The sequence below is a fragment of the Pipistrellus hanaki genome (assembly GCF_964339955.1).
Source record: "Pipistrellus hanaki genome assembly, chromosome: 18".
Classification (NCBI taxonomy): domain Eukaryota; kingdom Metazoa; phylum Chordata; class Mammalia; order Chiroptera; family Vespertilionidae; genus Pipistrellus; species Pipistrellus hanaki.
In genome coordinates, this window is record NC_140520.1 from 3866065 (window position 1) to 3886659 (window position 20595).

The window sequence follows — 20595 nt, forward strand, 5'->3', positions numbered from 1 at the left end:
CCCGGGAGAAGTCTGCAAACGGGTACATGCCCTTGACAGTAAGAGAACCTGGGATCCTTTGGTCCATAGGCCAACACTATATAGTGAGTCAAACCAGCTAGGGCTATCTACTGGATTCTTAAAAGCAATTTTACGACACACTGAGTTGATAATATTTTCCATTGATATACTACTAAAATTCATACAAAGTAAATGGAATGGCTTGATGTACAATATTCCCTTTCATTATTTTAAGAACTCTTAAATTGTCCATAACCTGTCAGTTAGCCAGAAGCAGCTTACCAATAATAATGGTCTTATAAACAAGAATATCATTTCAATGACATCTTTAATTTTTATCCATATGGCAAATGTTGAAATAGTATTTCAGAAGATTATGCAATTTGAAAAAAGCCTTGTTTCAACTGTCATTTATTGTTTCAAATTTAATTACAAATTTAAATTATAACTTGGTAATCTTTAGTCAGGTTCAAAACTGTAGTAAAAGGAAACTGCTGATTCAAAAGTGATTATAGAACTCAAAATACAGAGCAAGAAGGACAATAAACATCTTACTGGCCAATAGTTTTAATTCTCTCACTAGATGAAACTCACGCTTTTCATTTTTAAGTAGTGTAAACTGTAACTCCAGCAGATGGCGACATAGAAAGCTTTTGTCACAGCCTAGTTTCCAGTCAGTCACTCAAGTGTTTCTAGCTGTCTCTCAGTCAGGATAGATGCATTTACATAACCGGCTCTGCTTGAGCTTTCTTTGCAAGCAGCTTTAGATCTGAAATGCACTTGGCAATTGTCTCCTTTTCCTGTGATAAGGAAAGAGAAATCTGGTTAGATCTTTCCAAATCACGGAAAGATATAAACACATAATTCTTATCTCATACAAAACCTTGAGATTCTTACACAATCTTTGGTTGTATTACTGACTTAATATCATAAACTAATAGGAATTATTTACTTATTTACACAGGGAAGAAACAATTTATTTTAAGAAAATCCCCTGGCTCATAGCTTTTATAAGTGAAATCCTTGTCAAGTTTGAAGCCAGTTACTCCTGAAACCACATGCCATTGGTGTGAGCTATACAGCTGCTAGCTGCTTGAAAGAGCAAACATTAGCAATACAGATTTAAGAATGAAAATAACTTCTTTTACTTGCTGCATTTTTTTTTTTACATTTTCCAACTTTTAAAGATAAGTATATGCTATTTTTACATAAAAGTTTATTAAAACATAATTCATTAATATAACACTATATATCTGGGAAAGAAATCATGTCATAAGTAAATAAAGAACATAATTTTTAAAAAGGAAATCAAATATAGGTAAATTTCTGTTCAAGACGAATAAATCAGGTGTTGGGAAAGAGGAATGGAATGAAAATCATGAAATTAGGAAATGGAAGGGGCTCAGAAACAGCCTTCTCCAGTCTGTTTTATAGAGAAATTAAATGTGTTGGTTGTTTCCCAAAGAATGAACTTGAACACAGTCTGCAACACCCAGTGTTCTGAACAATCTACTGTTCTGAGCTGAGCTAAGGGGCCTTTAGCCAAATTCTAAAGGAGGAGGCAGAAGCCAACCAGGTAGTGGTGCAGCACATTCTAGGTTCCACCATTCAGAAAAACCAACCAGAGATTGTCTCCAAAAACTGGCCGGGCCACCAGCGGACACCTGTCAGAGACCCCACTCCACGCCCAGAAGCTTCAAACGCCATGTACCTGCTGTGCAGAGATGCTCTGCACCACATGCTTCTCCACCCACTGCACCATGTGCTCTTGTTCCTTCCGACGCATCATGTTCTGCACAGAGATGTGATAGTCCATGCGACTCTTGACCTCCTTGTACACTCTATGCAGCCGTTCCCGGTAAGTGACCTCCAAGGCCATAGCAATGTTATTCTGAAGCAAAATTAAGAAATGATGAAAACTATTTGCACTTCAACATTTAGTTTACAAATTGTTTTTTTTATTGAGTGTAATTGACCTCTATGTTAATTTCATGCATTCAATGATTATGTATATACTGTGAAGTGATTACCACAATGAATCTAGTTAACATCGTACCACAATATTTTAGAATCTAATTCTGCTCTGACCATGGTAAAAAGCTCTACTACTATCTGAATCTGCTTATAAATTTGGAATGTAAGTATCAGATTTTCTTACAGCAAACATGTTTCTTCATGACGTGCCTTAGACAGTGAATTCCATTCTTTAATCAGCTGTAACTTAATGACCGTTTTCCTCTTATGTGGATTTATAATTTTAGCTCTTTCTAATATTTAGAGTAATAACATTTACACACCTGATAGGTCTTTAATGTCTAAACAGCCTGTACTGCCAACCTCCACCTAAATCTTCTCTTTTCTAAATAAAATATGCTCAATCTCCAGCCATTCCTCATGTAAGAGAGTTTAATTTTTTTTTTTTTTTTTTTTAATGCATACAAATGAGTAACTTCATTCTCCTTAGAAAGTTCTGAAACTTACCCTCTGGACATCAAAAAGGTAATGGCGCTTTTGAACCAATGCCTGCTGGGACTTCTCCAGCTCAATTGCATCCTGGATGCTTTTGATGGTAGCCTGTTTCGCTTCTTCTAGTTGGGCAATTTCTTGCTGCAATTATGATATTTAGAACAAAGATCAGTGAAAGTACCAAGAGTAAAAAAAAAATCATTTTATTTTTCCTCAAAGTTATATCCCTCACTTATAAAAAGACAGAAACATACACACATATAGGGAGAAATGCACAAATCCTTGAAAAGAATTGCCCGTGACAGCTACACAGTATCTGTTGGATGAACAAAACCATGGAAAAGCTGGAGAAAATTTGGTAGATTTCTAAAAATTTCTGATTTCTGATCTCAGATTAGTAGCATATAAACACCTGTAATTGTACTCATAATTAGATTAATTTTTAATTATACTGAATACACACACACACACACACACACACACACACATATATATATATACACCTCCATATCAAAAACATCACTTGATGGCCTTCTACTATGGCAGGGGTCTTCAAACTGCAGCCCGCGGGCCACATGTGGCCCGCAGAGGAGTCTGATCCTGCCCGCCAGGTTTTTTGGGCAGTGAGCGCAGCCGAGGTGTTACAGTTCGGCCGCCAGGACCTGCATATACACTGTCACTGCACGGCCGCTCTGACCCCTCTGCCTCTTTAAGAGCACAGTGCCTGCTGGGGCTCAGAGCGTGTGACGTGCCGCCGCACAGGCACGTCTGTGCTGTGCTGCGCGGCAATGATGTAAAAAGGCGCCCGCTTCACCCCCAGGCAATGTGGTGTCTGTGTGCTGTGCCTGCCTGTCAGTGAGGTTCTCCTCCTCTCCCTCCACTGCCTTCACCAAAGGTCGGTCGAAAGTGCCATAGAAGAAATTTTTGCCAGATGGGGGATTTCTGCCCGATTGGGGGGTGGGGGGTTAGTGACTCATATGAAAATTCCCCTTTGGGGGGGGGGCGTTCGGTGCTGAAATCAAAATTCTGCCAGTTGGGGGGTGGGCGGTGGGGGGTGGTTGGGAGGTCAGGGCTTCGGTGCTGAATTGCCCGTATGGAAAATCCTGCCAGTTTTTGGGGGAAGGTGTTCGGTGCTGATATGAGAAATCAAAATTCTGCCAGGTGGGGGGGACACACACACACACACACACACACACAGACTTGGACCAAGTCTCTTTGTGGAAGAATTGAGACTGACAGCATGCCGCCCCAGCCAACAGCCTTTTTTTTTCCATGAGGCAATCCTGATCGCATCTTCCTACTAATATGGCCAGGCCCATTCCAAACCAGAAAGTCAACTCCAGTGTAAAAAGACGATTAAAGCCTTTTAAAGGGGTTTACATTAAAAATTTTATATGCATTTTGCATTTCCTTTTCAGTGTTCACATGCTGATTCCGAACATATCAATTTGGCCGTTATATAGGGAGATATAACCGAACCCCATCAGGGACTGAGCTGGTCTGCTTAGAAAAGCCTGCAAGAGGTAAGTGTCCACATCGGGGGCAGAGACCTACTAATGGGAGTTCATACACTGTGTGTGTGTGTGTGTGTGTGTGTGTATATATATACACACACACACACACACACACATATTAGTATTTTACTAATAGCAATTTGGAATCCCTAGGAAACAATGATGTCAAGAAAAAGAAAAATTGACTCCGAGTGTAGGATATTCAAAGAACAGTGGACTTATGATTACTTTTTCACGCGGTACAAAGAAAAAGCTGTGTGTCTGATATGCCAGAATATAGTTGCTGTGTTCAAAGAATACAATTTGCGACACCACTATCAAACTCAACATAAAGATAAATATGATTGTTTGGTAGGAGAAGTGAGAAAAGATAAAATATTAAAACTGAAACATACACTGACAACTCAGCAAAATACTTTTGTGGAGCAGAAGCAGCTAAATATTTCATCACTGCGGGCAAGTTTTCAAGTTGCCAAGCTAATAGCGCGCAATGGCAGACCATTTGTGGAGGGAGAATTTGTTAAAGAATGCCTTCTTTCTGTTGCCAAAGAGATGTGTCCAGAGAAGGCCGATTTATTTAGTACAGTGAGTCTTTCAGGAGCTACAATGACACGAAGGATTGAAGAAATGGGAGACAATTTGCAGCACCATTTGCAAAACTCTGCAAAAAAAACTTTGCTATTTTTCCTTGGCACTCGACAAAAGCAATGATGTTCGTGATTCTGCCCAACTTCTCATTTTTATGCGTGGGACAAATGAGTATTTTGAAGTCACAGAAGAGCTTGCTGCACTGCAAAGTATCAAAGGTACAACCACGGGAGTGGATATATATGAAAAGGTTTGCCAAACTGTGAATGGTTTGGAGCTGGATTGGGCTAAACTAGCCAGTGTGACAACTGATGGTGCTCCTAGCATGGTGGGGTCTAAGAGAGGAGTAATTGCTCACATTAAACAAGAGATGGACAAACATAACCATCCTCATCCAATTGCCATACACTGCCTCATCCACTAACAAGCGCTGTGTTTTAAATCACTGAAGTGGGACTCTGTTATGAAAATTGTGGTATCTTGTGTTAATTTCATTAGAGTTCATGCACTAAACCACAGACAATTTCAGGAATTTCTGTCTGAGCTAAATGTTGCCCATGAGGATGTTCTGTACTACACAGAAGTCCGTTGGCTGAGTAGAGGGAGAGTTTTGAAATGTTTCTATGACTTACTTCCGCAGATTACAGCTTTTCTACTTTCAGAAAACAAAGAAGTACCAGAGCTCAATGATGCAGAATGGAAATGGCACCTTGCCTTTCTGACAGATATAACAGAGCTACTCAACAGTTTCAATCTGCAACTTCAAGGAAAGGGGAAGCTCATCTGTGATATGGCATCGTATGTGAAAGCATTTGAAGTAAAATTAGGCCTTCTCATCAAACAAGTAAAGGAGGAAAACTTCAGCCATCTCCCAACAATTCAAAACCTGTCAGCGGACAAACCATTGGTTGCATTCCCAAAGAAAACATGTGTGGATTCACTGGAATTGTTGCAAAAGGAGTTTCAATTTAGATTCAAAGAGCTTCATCTCCATGAACAGGACATACAGCTTTTTCGTAACCCATTTTCTGTTGAGATTAAAAATGTCCTTACAATTTACCAAATGGAACTGGCTGAACTGCAGAATTGTGACTCTCTGAAAGACGCATTCAAGTCAAGTAGCCTTCTGAATTTCTATGCATCTCTCCCCTCTGAGACATATCCAAATATCAGGAACCATGCACTCAAAATGGTAACCATCTTTGGTAGCACTTATGTCTGTGAACAGACTTTTTCAAGAATGAAACATCTGAAATCTCCAACCAGATCAAGATTAACTGATGCCCACTTGCATCACTTGTTACGACTAGCAGTGACAAATATGGAACCGGACATTGACCATCTCATTAGCCAAAAGCAGGCCCACAGTTCCCATTGAAATACTGGTAAGTGATCTGTTTATTTATAAATGTTCTTCATTTTATTTATATTGTATTTGTTACCTTTTTTTTTTTTTTTTTTTAAATATATTTTATTGATTTCACAGAGAGGAAGAGAGAGGGATAGAGTCAGAAACATTGATGAGAGAGAATCATCGACCAGCTGCCTCTTGCACACCCCCTACCAGGGATATGCCCGCAACCAAGGCACATGCCCCTGACCGGAATCGAACCCGGGACCTTGCAGTCCGCAGGCCGACGCTCTATCCACTGAGCCAAACCGGTCTCGGCTGTATTTGTTACCTTTTTGCGAAATAAGATATGTGCAGTGTGGGTAGGAATTAGTTCATATAGTCCGGCCCTCCAGCTCTCTGAGGGACTGTGATCTGGCCCCCACTTTAAAAAGTTTGAGGATCCCTGTACTATGGTCTCAAATGGGAAATAAGGTTTATTGGTTCTTACCTCATTGAGTTTATCAATAAGGTTTATTGGTTCTTACCTCATTGAGTTTATCAGCAAATTCCCCAATAGCGGCACCATATTTTTTAATGATATAGACAAGCAACCCTATTGTTGATACAGCAGAGATGGTGTCTGGAGTAACCACATAGATTTCTTTGGATAGAAAATATAAGATAAGCCCAGTTCCGAGCACATAGGGTCCTGAAAGAAGGAAAAAGTTATTTTATGATGAGTAAGATAGAAAGATAATTCTGCATTTAATTAGTTGAAGGCCAAATAATGATTAAAATAATTGGACTCAAAGACAGAACACTGGATTGAGAAGCATTATGGTAGAGTTGAGAGAACAAGAATCTGAACTCAAAGAAATCTGACTCTACAACTTATGAGAAACTGGGGAATGTAAGTAATTTCTAAGCTTAGATTCCGCATCTGTAAAATGAAAACAGTACCTTCTTCACAGGGTTGATGAAATTAAAAATAATGTATGTAAAGTGCATAGCACAGCCCGGCTGGTGTGGCTCAATGATTGAGTGATATCCCAGGCACATTTGATTCCTGGTCAAGGCACATACCCACATTGTGGGCTCAATTCCTACTAGGAGGTGTGCAGGAGGCAGCCAATCGATGTTTCTCTCACTGATATTTCTATCACTTTCTCCCTCCCCACTCTCTATAAAATCAATAAAAATGTTAAAGCACAGCTGCTCAACAAACGTTTTTGGACCATCCGACATCTCCAGAGGGGTCCCGGGTTACAAGCGTGCAGGACAGGCTGAGGGACCCCAGCAGTGCACAAATCCATGCACCAGGCCTCTAGTTGCATTATAAAAATGCAATGTTTTACAACATTTTATGCTTTTTTGAAAGGGGAAAAATATAAACACAGCCCACTTTCTGTTTTCATACTTATATATACAATTTAATACACTCTACTGCCTTACCTGACCTTATTCTAATTCACAGCTATTTCTATTAGATAGTATATTACAGTTACTTGTTTCTTTATTGTGTATCCTACAATAGAATGTACGTTCTGTGATGGCACACCACTGCATGCCTAGATCAGTGCCTGGCAAAGAGCAGGCATTCAATAAATTTAGTATATCAACAAATGGGAACAATGTTAAAAGTCAAATTAAAACCTCAAACAAATTTATTCCAAAGACAAGTTAGAGCAACTAAACTGTTATAATGAATCACTTCCACAAGTACATTTAAAACAACTGGCTTGATTTTTGTGGTGTAGGTGAAGAGGTAAGAGGCTGCGCAAATCCCACGTTAACATAAATCACACAATCCAAACATGCTATCAATACTGGGCAAATGCTCACCTGTTACTCCGGTTTTAGGGTAAAGAAACTGGAAGAATTCCTCAGGGATCAGTCCAAGACGAACTTTTCCTCCATGTTCAGGAAGAGGTGGTAGTGGGGCAAGACTTGGCTGCCCAGTGTGAAAGATCCTTGTTGCTTGCAATGCCCTAAGGTAGCAATTACACACATTTAAAGCCTATTCAGTGTATGAAGTTAGTAGAAACAATGAATGGGGATAAGAACTGAGGCAAGAGAGAGACCAAGAACAGAAAGGTCATAACAGAAAGAACAGACCAAGAACAGGAAGGTTAGGGTTAATGATTAGCTGTGTGACAAGGACAAATGGCTTACATAAAGTCGTATCTAATCGTCTACCCCAAACTAGAATCCCTTCTGTAAGCCTCATCAGTCATCTATTATCAGGATGGAAATATAAAATAACATAGACAGAAGGCTAACTATTTGGGTTCAAATCCTAAACCTGCTTAGAACGGTACTTGGCATGTGTTAGAGTCCTATGTAAGTGGCTATTACATGTCCACTGTGCCAGGAGCTCCCTGATGGTAAGAGCTGTGACCTATTTGAATATTCTCTGGGATGGGTGCTGACCAGCACTACGTGAAACAGGAAAGCTCTAATTATGTTCATCTTTGAATTGAACGGCTATGTACGTCTTGAAACCTCCTTTCATTGGTTCTGGTTTTATCTTTCTCTGTATGAAGATAACGCTCCTGCTAGTGTATCTGGGTTAAACATCTCACTCCCCACACAATCCTGACTGTACACCACAAGGAGCTCTCTGGTTTTGTTGCAAATTATTCTTGTACTGAAGTAGCCTAAGATTCCATTTTTAGCAGTTATAGCAAATTGGTGTCTCATTAGGTTTCAGATGAAATAAATAAAATCCACTAGTCGTTTTCCTATTAGCTGTCAAGCAGTCTTCTTCAAATACTCGGTATGTTTTTGCCCCCCTCCCAACTCTCTGTACCTCTATCCCCTTGCAATGTAAGAGTTTATATTATTTCTTTGATTGTGGTTCACTGCTTGTCTTTTTAACATTATTGTTTTTTATCCTTTTGAATTACAGTTTACACTCTATGGTTATTTTCTTTTAATTTCAACACCCCACCAACTTTTGAAATCTGAGAATCGTGCTCAAGATTCTCTCATTTAAATCAGGGTTTCTCAACCTTAGCAACATGACAGTTGGGACTGCTGACAATACTTTGGGGTAGCAGACTGTTCTGTGCCCTGTGGTCTGTACACACTAGAAGGATCTACTGTAGTATCCCCCCTCCAAATGTCCCGGCACTGGCCCAGGCCGAGGACCACCGGTTTTAATCACAGCGCTGGAGAACTGGACACAATTCTCCCCTCATGTCCTGCTTGAACTTAATAATCCAAAACCCGGTCTGTCTTCTTCTGGTCAAATACCCCTTATCCTAGCCCCTGGCACACTGCTGCCAATATTTTTAAAATGCAAATTTTACGTAAACCCTACAAAAAAAACCAAACTACTTAACCCTTTGCACTCCCAACCATTCTGGACATTGGCAACCAGCTACTCGATGCTACTTTGCGGCGGAAACGTGCGTTGAATTAACTCAATTCCCCTGAGAGGGGACATCCGAGTGATATGCTAGAATTCCGATGTCCCCTGAGAGGGGACAGTGGAGTGCAAAGGGTTAATATAGCACACATAATCCAGCACCTGTCAAATTTTAGACCCTCACCTTCCTTCCTTCATTCTTCTATCCTGACTAGTCATTAAGAAGTACTCACAGCTCTCAAAAACAAACAAAAACCAAAAACATGCGGCATGCTGCTCCTTCTGCCTGATATGCCTTTCGCTTAAAAACTGCCAAATCCAACCAGCCTTCTGTTGTAAAATCCTTGTGGCACGCAGGTTGAAAATCACCGCTCTAAACCACTGCTCTACAGGAATCTCCTCTCTAGACTGTGAGCTCCATTAAGCCGTCCTCATTTTCTCTCTCTGGCTCTCTGGGTGGCAAATAAACAGCTACTGAATCCATCGATTTCCCTAACTCTTCTCATCTGGCAGCAAAAGTCCGAATCTGGGAGACAGACTGCAAGCCAACTCGCTTCATTTTTAAAGAGCCTGTTCACTCATGTGTGGGATATGTAACAGAAAGCAACAAAGAAATAAACGCATGGACACAGACAACAGGGTGACCAGAAAAGGGCTGGGGGAAGGCTGAAGAGGGTAAAGGGGGTCAAATATCCGGGGAGGGAAGGAGACTAGACTTTGGGTGGTGAGCACACAATGCAATATACAGATGTGTTATAAACTGTGCCCTTGGGACTCAATGTTATTAACCAATGTCACCCCCACCCACTGAATTAAAAACAAAGCAAAAACTCGTTCTTGGGTCTGCAAAAATGCCGACGACAGGACCTCTGATTCGCAGTGTGGCAGCTATGTCTAGCTGAAGGTCACCAGGGAGAGGGGCGGGGCTTAGGAGACATCAAACCAGTCTACAGTTTAGTTAGAACACATCCCCTAAACCCTTCAACTTTGCCCTTCTGTGACACGACGACGATATTCTAGGTGGTGCAGAAGCCCAAGTGTTTGAAGGAGACTACGCGTCCCAAAATTACTTTAAAAAAAAAAAAAAAAAGGTAACTTCTGGCCCAAAGAGCTAAGAGGTCACAGAGAAGCGCAATGCGAGGATAAAACAAGGGCGAAGGGGGTATTAGGCCCCTCTCACTTACCCTGGACCGAGGAGGGCGGCGTTCCTCAGAGAGGGCGCTGCAAATACACACGGCGCAGGTCAGCAAGCTCAAGGTGACACTTACTCTGTCCCTCCCTCGGTCCCCGCGAGGCCCGGCCTCGAAGGCCACTCGCCTCTCTTTCCTGCCCCCCGAGACCTCACGCTCACCTCCCGCGGGGCGCAGGTCACTCCCCGCTCAGGCCCAAGGCTCGCTAGCGTTCCTTCCGCCCCTTTCCTCCCGCCCGCTCCGCATAAGTAAACCCTAGACGCGCTTCTCTACAGTCACTCTGGCAGCCCCCACCGGGCCTACACCTCTCACCCGCGGCGGCGGCTGCAGAAAACACCACCCGGGACAGCATGGTCAGCGAGGGCAGGCTGCGCGGTCTCGGCGTCCCGGTGACCTGGGCGAAGGGTTCTATCCGAGTCCGAGCAAGATGGCCGCCCCCAAGTATCGCGAGAAGAGAACGCGAACCTCCGTTCCCTCAACTTCCGCTCAAGGTTCTTTATTCTCGCGAGAAGAGGCACGCTGCGCGGAGTACCAGTCGCGGAGGGAGGGCGGCAGCTGGAAAGCGGAGCGGAGCCGTAAGAAGCAAGTCTCGCGAGACGTAGAGTGCCGCTAGCCAGTCCAGAGGGGCGGAGACCCAGGGGGGGTACCACGTGGGGACCGTCGGAGCTGGAGTCTCCCGCGGGCGTCCCGTTTGGGTCCAGGTTGGCACTGAAACCGTGGAGATGAGGAAGGAAACCCCGCCCCCTCTCGTGCCCCCGGAGGATCGCGAGTGGAACCTTCCCCCTAATGCACCCGCCTGCATGGAGCGGCAGTTGGAGGCTGCGCGGTACCGGTCCGGTGAGCCGAGATCCCGGGCCTGGGACTCTCTCCCCTCCCCTCGGGGCGACCCTTCCCGAGACCGTTCCTTCTGGCCCGCCCCCGCCCCTCCTGCCACCCTGTCCATCCCTCCCTGAACTCAGTCCCCAGCCGTGCCCCGCGGTCCTGAGCTCACGTCCAGCCTCAGCCCGCGTGGTTTTCGGAGCTGTCGCCATGGAGACGAACCCTTGCATTCCCCACGCGCTGACAGCTTGTCCCTCCCTTAGATGGGGCGCTCCTGCTCGGGGCTTCCAGCCTGAGTGGCCGCTGCTGGGCTGGCTCCCTCTGGCTTTTCAAGGACCCTTGTGCCGCCCCCAACGAAGGCTTCTGCTCCGCTGGAGTCCAGACGGAGGCCGGAGTAGCTGACCTCACTTGGGTCGGGGACAGAGGTATCCTAGTGGCTTCCGATTCAGGTGAGTCACTTTCTGAACCTCAACCCCAAAGGTGCAATGAAGGCTAAGGGGTACAGGTCGGGCTAGGTCCAATCTTTCGTGCCCCACACTCGGTGTATGGGGTAGCTTGAGGGTGTTGTTCCCTAAGGAGAACTGCCCCATAACCCCCCAATCCAGATCTAGGATAATCTTAGTCTTAGAGATAGCATTGAAGCCAATCTCTGGTGTCGCTTTCCATATTTTCCCATTTTCTTCTGAAATGTCTCTATTCTGCTTTCTTTGTTTTGAATGTCAGACTCAGTAGTGGAGATTTTGTTATTTTTTTAAAAAGATCAGAATTGGCGTGTTGGCAGGCATTACGTGAAATTCAAAATTGAGCTTCTGGCAGTGGCCCTTGAACACTACATATATTCAAGACAACTTTTGGGGTGTTTTCAGTACTTAACCAGTCACTGTGCAAGCCGTTGACTTATTCAATGTATTTTTTGTTATTTTTTTAAAATATATTTTATTGATTTTTTTTTTACAGAGAGGAAGAGAGAGGGATAGAGAGTTAGAAACATTGATGAGAGAGACTTCGATCAGCTGCCTCTTGCACAACCCCTACTGGGGATGTGCCCGCAACCAAGGTACATGCCCTTGACCGGAATCGAACCCGGGACCTTTCGGTCCGCAGGCTGATGCTCTATCCACTGAGCAAAACCGGTTTCGGCTTATTTACCGTATTTTTAAAGACTGCGAGACATTTATTGAAAACGTTCAACAAATCATCCTATATAATGAGAGGAATATGCTAATTATACATCATGCCCTGAGGCATAAGGACCAACCACATAACCGCAGGAGAGCGGAGCAGCGAACTACTGGGCTGGGGAGCTACAGGAGGGAGCAGGGCTGCAAGCTATGAGGGGAGGGGAGAAGGGGAGGAGAAAGGGGACTTGGAGGAGCTACTAAAGGGCGGCAGTGACCTACTGGTACATAGATTCGTGCTCAGGGCTACTAGTATTTATTATAATTGGGAAGCTTTAACCACACTGGACTGTGTGTACATAGACGATTGTGGCGCTATCATCCCTTTTCTCCCAGGAACTTATTTTCCAACTGGAAGTGGGGTGATGGATTTTACCAGCTGGCTCATCTTTTCCTAGAAGCCTTCCCCACCTAATTGTTTGGACTGTTGTTAGGAAAATAGTAATACCAGCATCAAGGCAAATGGCTTGGAAGATAGCGAACCCCTCTCACAATAGGGATTTTGCTTCTATCGAAATCACTTACTTTGTTAGCTTAGTGACAGTGGACTACTTAAGTCCTAGAAGTGAACTGCTGTGTTGGTATCATTCAAGCTTGTTTCTTTCACCCTCCATCCATCCCATCCCTGACAGGTGCTGTGGAATTGTGGGAGCTGGACGACAATGAGACGCTCATTGTCAGCAAGTTCTGCAAGTACGAGCACGACGACATAGTGTGTACAGTCGGCGTCCTGCGCTCCGGCACGCAGGCTGTCAGCGGGAGCAGAGACTTCTGGTGGGGCCTTGTTCTCAGCACTGTCTCTAAGCCTCCTTTGGATGTCTTCACCGTTTGATTAGCCTTATTATGCTATATAACGTTTGAGACTCATTATAAAACCCCAGTGACTAATTATGGCATATCTATAAGGTTTCCCTGGAGGTTTTGCAATCCACTGAAGTATCTGTTTCCTTTTGCTTCTTAGCATCAAGGTCTGGGACCTCACTCAGCAGATGGTACTGAATTCATACCGGGGTGAGTGCCCACTCTTTTTTTAGCAGTCCTGTCCTGCCTTAGCCGTTTGTTTGTTTGTTTATTTATTTATTTATTTATTTATGTTTTTATTGACTTCAGAGAGAAAGTGGGGGGGAGAAACATCAATGATGAGAATCATTGATCAGCTGCCCCCTGCATGCCCCTTACTGGGGATGAGCACGCAACCTGGTCATGTGCCCTTGACCGGAATCGAACCTGGGACCCTTCAGTCCCCAGGCCGACGCTCTATCCACTGAGTCAAACCAGTTAGGGCAGCTGTTTTATTTTTATTTTATATTTGGACTCTTTTTGAACTTTGCTTGGATGTTAGGGGCAGCAGGTCCTTGCTCTGACTACGACAGGCAGCTACGCATTCACTTGGAGGAAAGAGAACATTCAGGAAATCTATTCCCTTAAAACCTAGTGTCCAGAACTCCCGTGAGGCATGCGTCGTGCAGTATGAAGAATACTCTTCTAGAATGTTCACTATCAAATCTTTCACTGTTCCTACTCAGCCCTAATTTCTCTCTCATTGTCTTTGCTAATTAATTTTTCCCAAGCCCTTTTTAGGTTTTGTAACTCCATCAACATCTCCTCTTCGGTTTTATTTCATTCAACATCCCTTGTGAAATTTATTACATTGCATCCTAGCCTAGGCCTGCTTCTGCCCCTCCCTCCTGCCCCTCGATAGGGTCTGGCTGCGGGTAGTAGTGGCTTCCGCTTCTCACCTTTCTCCCTCCCTCCTGCACAGCTCACTCCGGGCAGGTCACCTGCGTTGCTGCCTCTCCTCACCAGGACTCCATGTTTCTCTCGTGCGGTGAGGTGAGATAGAGCCTCTTCCCTCCCCACTCCCAGCCGCACTCCAGCCCCCGACGCCCAAGTCTGGTGTGGAGACCTCCTGGCCCAGCTGCGGCTTTGGGTCCTGAAGCCTTTTCTCTCCTCTGCTTCTAGGACAGTAGAATTTTACTCTGGGACACCCGCTGCCCCAAGCCAGCGTCACAGATGGGTGAGCCTGAGAGAGCGCCGTGGGGGAGAGGGCCTGGGACCCTTGGCCAGAGTCAGAGGGAAAGTTGTCAGAGGCCAGTTGCTGTACATAAGCTACATGACCACTCTCCTTCCCACTGAGGCTCTGCTGACCTCAGGGGAAGGGCTGGTTCCTGGGTGGTGATTCACTTTCCAGTTCCTGGATGGGTCAACACGGGGGCCAGAGCTGAAATCTTCATGTTTATGCTTGAAACTCGCCTGCAACTTATGTACAGAAAGGGCAGGAGGCCGGTGGGTAAATGGAAGTTATGAGGGTCAGGGATGAGGACCCGGCTGCCTTGGTGGCTTTGAGAATCGGAATGAAGAATTCCTGGGACTTAGACTGACGTCACCTGAGAAGCGTCTCCTCGGAGCCGGGCCTCATACGGAACCCTCTTCTCTCCTCTGCAGGCTGCAGTGCCTCTGGCTACCTTCCTACCTCGCTAGCGTGGCATCCTCAGCAGAGCCAAGTCTTTGTCTTGGGTAAGGGAGCACCTCAGACTGTGTGTTGACTCTAGGAAGGGGAGGATGAGAGAGGGAGAGCCAGCTCCATAACGCACAAGGCTCCGGCTGCTCTGCCTCCGCACACCTGGCCGCCACTGAATGGTGCTGACGTGGTTTTAGTCCAGCTTTGGACATGGTGGTTTCCTCCCCCGTGGACTTGAGTCCTGACTGTTTGTTCTGGCTCTTGTGTCCTGGCTATGACTAGAAGTCAATGGGCTACAAAGCTCGGGGACCATGACACAGCAGGTCCTTGGATAATGTCACTTCATTCAGCATCATTTCATAACATCGATGAGATGCCACGGGAACTTAAAAAAACTTGTTTATATCACTGAGCCTATGCAAATTGGTTTCATTATATGTTGTTTCACTTCAATCACAATCGATCAGTGATGTTAAGTGAAGACTTACTATAGGGGGAATTTCGTTCTCCTGTGCATAGGCGTGCTGTTATGGGGACAGGGTCTGCGGTTGAACTGATAACTACATCATCCATTAGTTTAATTTTCACAGCCACCCCGTGGCTACTTATTTCTCCTTAACAAAAGAAAAAACTGATCCTAAGAGGGGTTGACTTGTCCAAAACATCGTGGGACTGGCATTCAAATCCAGGTCTGGCTGACTCCCAACGCCCGCCCTCCTAACCCCTGCGCTGCGCTCTTGCTTCTCTGCAGGCGATGAGAACGGCACTGTCTCCCTGGTGGACACCAAGAGTGCCAGCTGTGTCCTCAGCTCCGCCGTGCACTCCCAGTGCGTCACCGGGCTGGTGTTCTCCCCGCACAGGTACTGTTCTCTCATCAGGGCCTGCCGGGTCACCTGGGCCCAGCGAGGGGACCTGCCTATGTCAGCCGAGCATAGGAAGTTCCTTAAAGCAGACCCGGCTCTGCTGAGGTTTCAGAATGTCGGTGGCCTCTTAAGACGGGTCCTTTTTTGGGCTGTGCAGTCCCTGTCTGCAAATGGCTGATATCCAGCTTAGCACCAACACCGTGAATTGCGCGGGCTTCTGGGACAGCTGGGTTGAGAATCCTGTGTTTCTGGGTTATTGCTGGAGCTGCAGGGAGGGACCAGATGGGGTGGTTAGTTGCCAGGACGATTGTCCACCCTGGATTTTTTCCATTTCCCTCATCTTTCCTTGGAATTTACAATATTGACTTGAGTGGTAGCCGGACTTTAACCCCCCATGGGGATTAGGCCCCCTTCTCCCGTCACTTTGGAGTGGGGGTTGGGAGCTGGCCCATCGGGGTTTGCCTTGGGACCCACGGGCTTCCCTTCCCCTCCCTCTCCCAGCGCTCCCCTGCTGGCCTCCGTCAGCGAAGACTGCTCCCTGGCTGTGCTGGACTCGAGCCTGTCCAACGTGTGAGTGCCCGGGGAGCTCTGAGCGGGAAGCGGGAGGGGAGCGGCGGTGCCGGTCCTTTTCCTCCTCAGGAAAGAGCATTGTCTCTCACGGGGACCAGGCGGGGGAAGCGGCGGGTGTTGGCCCTCCCTCCTGGGGCTGCTTCACAGCCCGCTCTGTCCCTGGAGAGGAATGTGGTGGCGGGCGGCGTTTCTGAGCCTGGCCTGCCTCTCCCAGGGCAGCCTGCCCTCTTCACACAAAGCATCGCTTAGTGAATTGGAGCCTGTTACCAGGAGAAGAGCACCAGGTGGAAGGTCTGTCTGTCTTCCTTCTTGGCCATGACTTGCGATCTGAGCTTGGCCCAGGTCCCTGCTCTTGCTCTAGCCACTGTTTCTTCGTCCATGGAAATAAGGTTCCGTGAGGTCCTCGGGGGTCATACCTATGACGGAGTGTGTGTAACACAGCCCAGCGATGTGCCTGGAGGTGGTGGGTGCTCTCTGCCTGTCCCTGCCACGCTCACACTTTCCTTTCCCCTTCCAGGTTCAGAAGCCGAGCCCACAGAGACTTTGTGAGGGATGCTACCTGGTCTCCGCTCAACCCCTCCCTCCTCACCACGGTGGGCTGGGACCACCAGGTCATCCACCACCTGCTGTCCACAGAACCGCTCCCAGCCCCTGGGCCTAACAGTGTTGCCAAGTAGACTGGGTTTAAGGCACAAAGCACATCCCCCAGGAGTACCCTCTCAGTCTGGGAGACCACACAGGAGCCTTTTCAAATCCAGGCCAGCTGATAACCCCAGACCTGGGCAGTCACTGGGCGTGTCTCAGCCTGGGGTGGCTGATTCTGGGATCCCGTAGTCATAGGGGAGAAACTGTCTGGGAGATGGATAGGTATATGTGTCTGAGTGTGTGTGTGTGTGTCGTTTTTTTGGTCAGGAGAGAGAGGAGGATAAAAAGTCCATCCGAAGCCCACCATCTCCACCCCCTAAAAAAGAGGTCATGAGGCTTTTATGCTCCCCATGTAGTTGTGGGTGCGGAATCAGCTGAGTCTGGATGAGATGTGGGCACTCCTGGGTTCTAGAAGCAGCTCCTATACTACTCAGAGATGGGAGCAGCTCAATTTTTTTTTTATAGAACTTATTTCACTTTTAACATGGACAGTGCTTCCATTCACAGAAACCCAGGCCAGCTCAGCTGGAGGAAGAGCCACGCCACTCACCACAGTTTGCACATCTTGCCATTAAACTGAGTTCGACCTCCATTTTCTGGCCGAATAAAGTTTGGTGCCTGCGTAGTGCCTCCCCGTCTCCCGCAGAGCTGGGTACCTGAGAGACGAGGGTTTTTCTGTCACAGAGGCCATGGATGGGGATGGTGGAGAGCTTACGAGCATTTCAGTTAGTTAAAAACTGACATGAGGACTTGGGACTTGCAGAGAAAAGGCTGCCACCTTTCTTAACTGAAAATTGCCTGGGCCTGACCTGCCTCGGCCCTTTCTGTGGATCCTGGCTGATGAAATAAAACGTTTAGGCTTTGTGGGCCTGTCTTTTCCAACGCGTCGTACGTGCAGTTACACATATTTCACTTCTCAGGGTCTCAGTCCTACGCCCCCAGAGCAGCTGGTTGGAACTTCAGCTAAACATTGGGTGACTGGGGTTGGACTGGCGGCTACTGCCAGTTAGAAATCATGGATGAGTTACTGAACGTATTGAAATGAAATATAATCCATCATGTACTTTGGTACTTGCAAGTTCAGCTTAGCAAAAATCTCATGGAACTGGGGCGTTTGAAGGAACATGGACACATTTTTATAAGTAAAGATTCAGGTCAATCCCTAGCTGGTGGACTGAAGGGTCCTGGGTTTGATTCCAGTCAAGGGCACATGCCTGGGTGGTGGGCTTGATCCCCAGTAGGTGGCGTTCAGGAGGCAGCCAATCGATTCATTGATGTTTCTCATCTTCCTCTCTGAAATCAATAAAAATATTTATAAAAAAATAATTCCAGTCAAGCCTGTCCAGTCAAGGGCATGTACATTGGTTGCGGGTACATCCCCGGTAGGGGGGGGTGCAGGAGGCAGCTGGTCGATGTTTCTCTCATCGACGTTTCTAGCTATCTCTCCCTCTCTATAAAAAATCAATAAAATATATTAAAAAAAAAAAAACAAAACTAGTTTCAAAGTAAACTTTGCCATTTCTGTAGGAAACCCTTTACCTGGGGTTTGGGCATAGTACTGACCTCTACTGCTTTATTAAAATAGTGTGTGTTTTTTTTTTAACTGCCTCAATTTTCTTAATAATTTTATATGATTTTGGGGGGCATTATACATTTTCTAATACACATTAAACATTAAAAATTTTTAATCCTCATGTACAACCAAAATCATTTTACATTAAATGTTGGAAAGTGCTCTCTAGTCTATTTCATTCATTTACAGGACATGGTAAGGCTCTTGGATGTTCACACTGATCGGTAGCTAGCACTCGAGTTATACCAATCAACCAACTGATCTTGTCCAAGTCGTACCTCTCCAGTTCTTTCGGGGTAACTCATGAAAGGTTTGGTCAAATGCTTTGTTAAAACTAAACCACTTGCCGGAACCGGTTTGGCTCAGTGGATGATAGAGCGTCGGCCTGCAGACTGAAAGGTCCCGGGTTCGATTCTGGGCAGGGGCATGTACCTTGGTTGCGGGCACGTCCCCAGTGGGGGCTGTGCATGAGGCAGCTGATCGATGATTCTCTCTCATCGATGTTTCTCTCTATCCCTCTCTCTTCCTCTCTGTGAAAAATCAATAAATATATTTAAAAAAAACTAAACCACTACCTTCTGTGGTCTTGTCTTCACCCAGCAATGTTACACAGGAGGGGCTGCACTGTGTAGGGAATTCTTCGGTAAGTCCCCTGTAAGAGCTGTAGATGTCTTCTGTTTCGTGGTAACAGGCTAAGCCCCAGCAGGGAGTGCCGTGTGGGTGTGTAAAGATGAAAAACAATGGTGGTATTCTCTGACAGGGACTCAGGAGAGAGAACAAACAGTAACATGCCACACTGCTTTTCAGCATAACCCATTCAGCTTCTTACTATTCATCTGCTGTCCACCGAGGGGCATAGTCTCCCACTCTTTGGCACGGTCATCCCTGAGTGAAGCAGAGGTCATTCCTGGGCATCCATTGTTGGATCTTGGCATTTCCCTCGGCGTTATCAGTCCCTTCTGGGGGAATGAAATGGTTAGGTCTGCTTTCCAGCCTTGCCCACTGCAACAGAACAGGAGCCCGAAGGAGTGGCCCTGGCGCAGGTGAATGAGATTGAGATAGGCAAACAGGGCGCTGTGATGGGTACGGCATTAATAGCCAGTGCCCCCGGCAGGAGGCTGTGCAGGAGGGCATAAACCGAGTGTGAAATCTCAGTGATGTGGAACCTGGGCTGGGGGAGAGGAGGAGAGTGGTGCTGGTGGTGAGGGGAGGCTCAAAAGAAGAGAGGGGTAGGCATTTTACATCAAGGAGGTCTTCAAAGACAGTCAATAAGGCCCCAGAAGCTTGGCAAGACTGAGGGAGGACCCATGTCCTAGGAAACAACTGAAGGGCCCACAGCATGTAGATCAGGAAGAGAAATCAAAGCAGAGACCTAGTAACAAGAATGAGGACACATGGGCTAGAAACTGCAACAACTCAGAGCAAGGTCCCAGATTAGAAGCCACACCAGGAGTCACCTAACCAACAGTGCAGTTGCCAAGCCTGATCCACAGTTGCTCTCAGAGGCTTAATTATCTCCTGACTGAGGTGAGCAATGGCCTAAGGCAGTGGTCGGCAAACTCATTAGTCAACAGAGCCAAATATCAACAGTACAATGATTGAAATTCCTTTTGAGAGTCAAATTTTTAAAACTTCTTCTAATGCTACTTCTTCAAAATAGACTCACCCAGGCCGTGGTATTTTGTGGAAGAGCCACACTCAAGGGGCCAAAGAGCCACATGTGGCTCGTGAGCTGCAGTTTGCCAACCATGAGCCTAAGGAATGGAGGATGGGATAAGTGCACAGGTGGGATTCCAATGGCTCCAGTGATGGTGCCACGCAGGAATTCATCTCAAGGCAACAAAAAACTCATGTTTTTCCCATTGCACCCATCCAAGAAAGATGAGAGACACACACACTGCTGCAAGAGATCACACACACACACACACACACACACACACACACACTCACTTCTCCAAGAGAGAGAAAGAAGGACTCACTAGTTCTTGGGATATTCACTAGACTAGAAGCCCTTTAAGAGCAGAA

The 20595-nt window shown here is 46.1% G+C and overlaps 2 protein-coding genes across 2 annotated transcripts; one reads left to right on the top strand and one right to left on the bottom strand.

The window, feature by feature from the left end:
* Positions 1 to 394: 394 nt before the first annotated feature.
* On the bottom strand, positions 395 to 10960 carry ATP5PB (ATP synthase peripheral stalk-membrane subunit b). The gene is made up of 7 exons (XM_084866288.1): positions 10774 to 10960; positions 10456 to 10492; positions 7744 to 7889; positions 6447 to 6610; positions 2482 to 2607; positions 1712 to 1891; positions 395 to 800 (listed from the first exon to the last, which is right to left on the bottom strand). Exons 1-7 carry the CDS (start codon positions 10811 to 10813, stop codon positions 723 to 725), a joined length of 771 nt encoding a protein of 256 aa, XP_084722414.1. The 5' UTR covers positions 10814 to 10960; the 3' UTR covers positions 395 to 722.
* A 10-nt stretch (positions 10961 to 10970) lies between these two features.
* Positions 10971 to 17875, top strand: WDR77 (WD repeat domain 77). Its single transcript, XM_084866279.1, has 10 exons — positions 10971 to 11298; positions 11544 to 11729; positions 13091 to 13232; positions 13420 to 13469; positions 14221 to 14291; positions 14421 to 14475; positions 14904 to 14975; positions 15671 to 15779; positions 16284 to 16352; positions 16870 to 17875. The coding sequence occupies exons 1-10, from the start codon at positions 11184 to 11186 to the stop codon at positions 17027 to 17029; spliced, it is 1029 nt and encodes a 342-aa protein (XP_084722405.1). The 5' UTR covers positions 10971 to 11183; the 3' UTR covers positions 17030 to 17875.
* Positions 17876 to 20595: the final 2720 nt, after the last annotated feature.

Excerpts from the sequence above, each read along its gene's own strand:
- ATP5PB (XM_084866288.1), bottom strand. The coding sequence starts at position 10,813 with ATGCTGTCCCGGGTGGTGTTTTCTGCAGCCGCCGCCGCGG. Across the intron at positions 6,611-7,743 it reads CCCTAAAACCGGAGTAACAG|GACCCTATGTGCTCGGAACT; the intron begins GTGAGCATTTGC and ends TCCTTCTTTCAG. Across the intron at positions 801-1,711 it reads AGAGCATCTCTGCACAGCAG|GAAAAGGAGACAATTGCCAA; the intron begins GTACATGGCGTT and ends TCCTTATCACAG.
- WDR77 (XM_084866279.1), top strand. The coding sequence starts at position 11,184 with ATGAGGAAGGAAACCCCGCCCCCTCTCGTGCCCCCGGAGGATCGCGAG. Across the intron at positions 11,299-11,543 it reads GGCTGCGCGGTACCGGTCCG|ATGGGGCGCTCCTGCTCGGG; the intron begins GTGAGCCGAGAT and ends TCCCTCCCTTAG. Across the intron at positions 13,470-14,220 it reads GGTACTGAATTCATACCGGG|CTCACTCCGGGCAGGTCACC; the intron begins GTGAGTGCCCAC and ends CCTCCTGCACAG.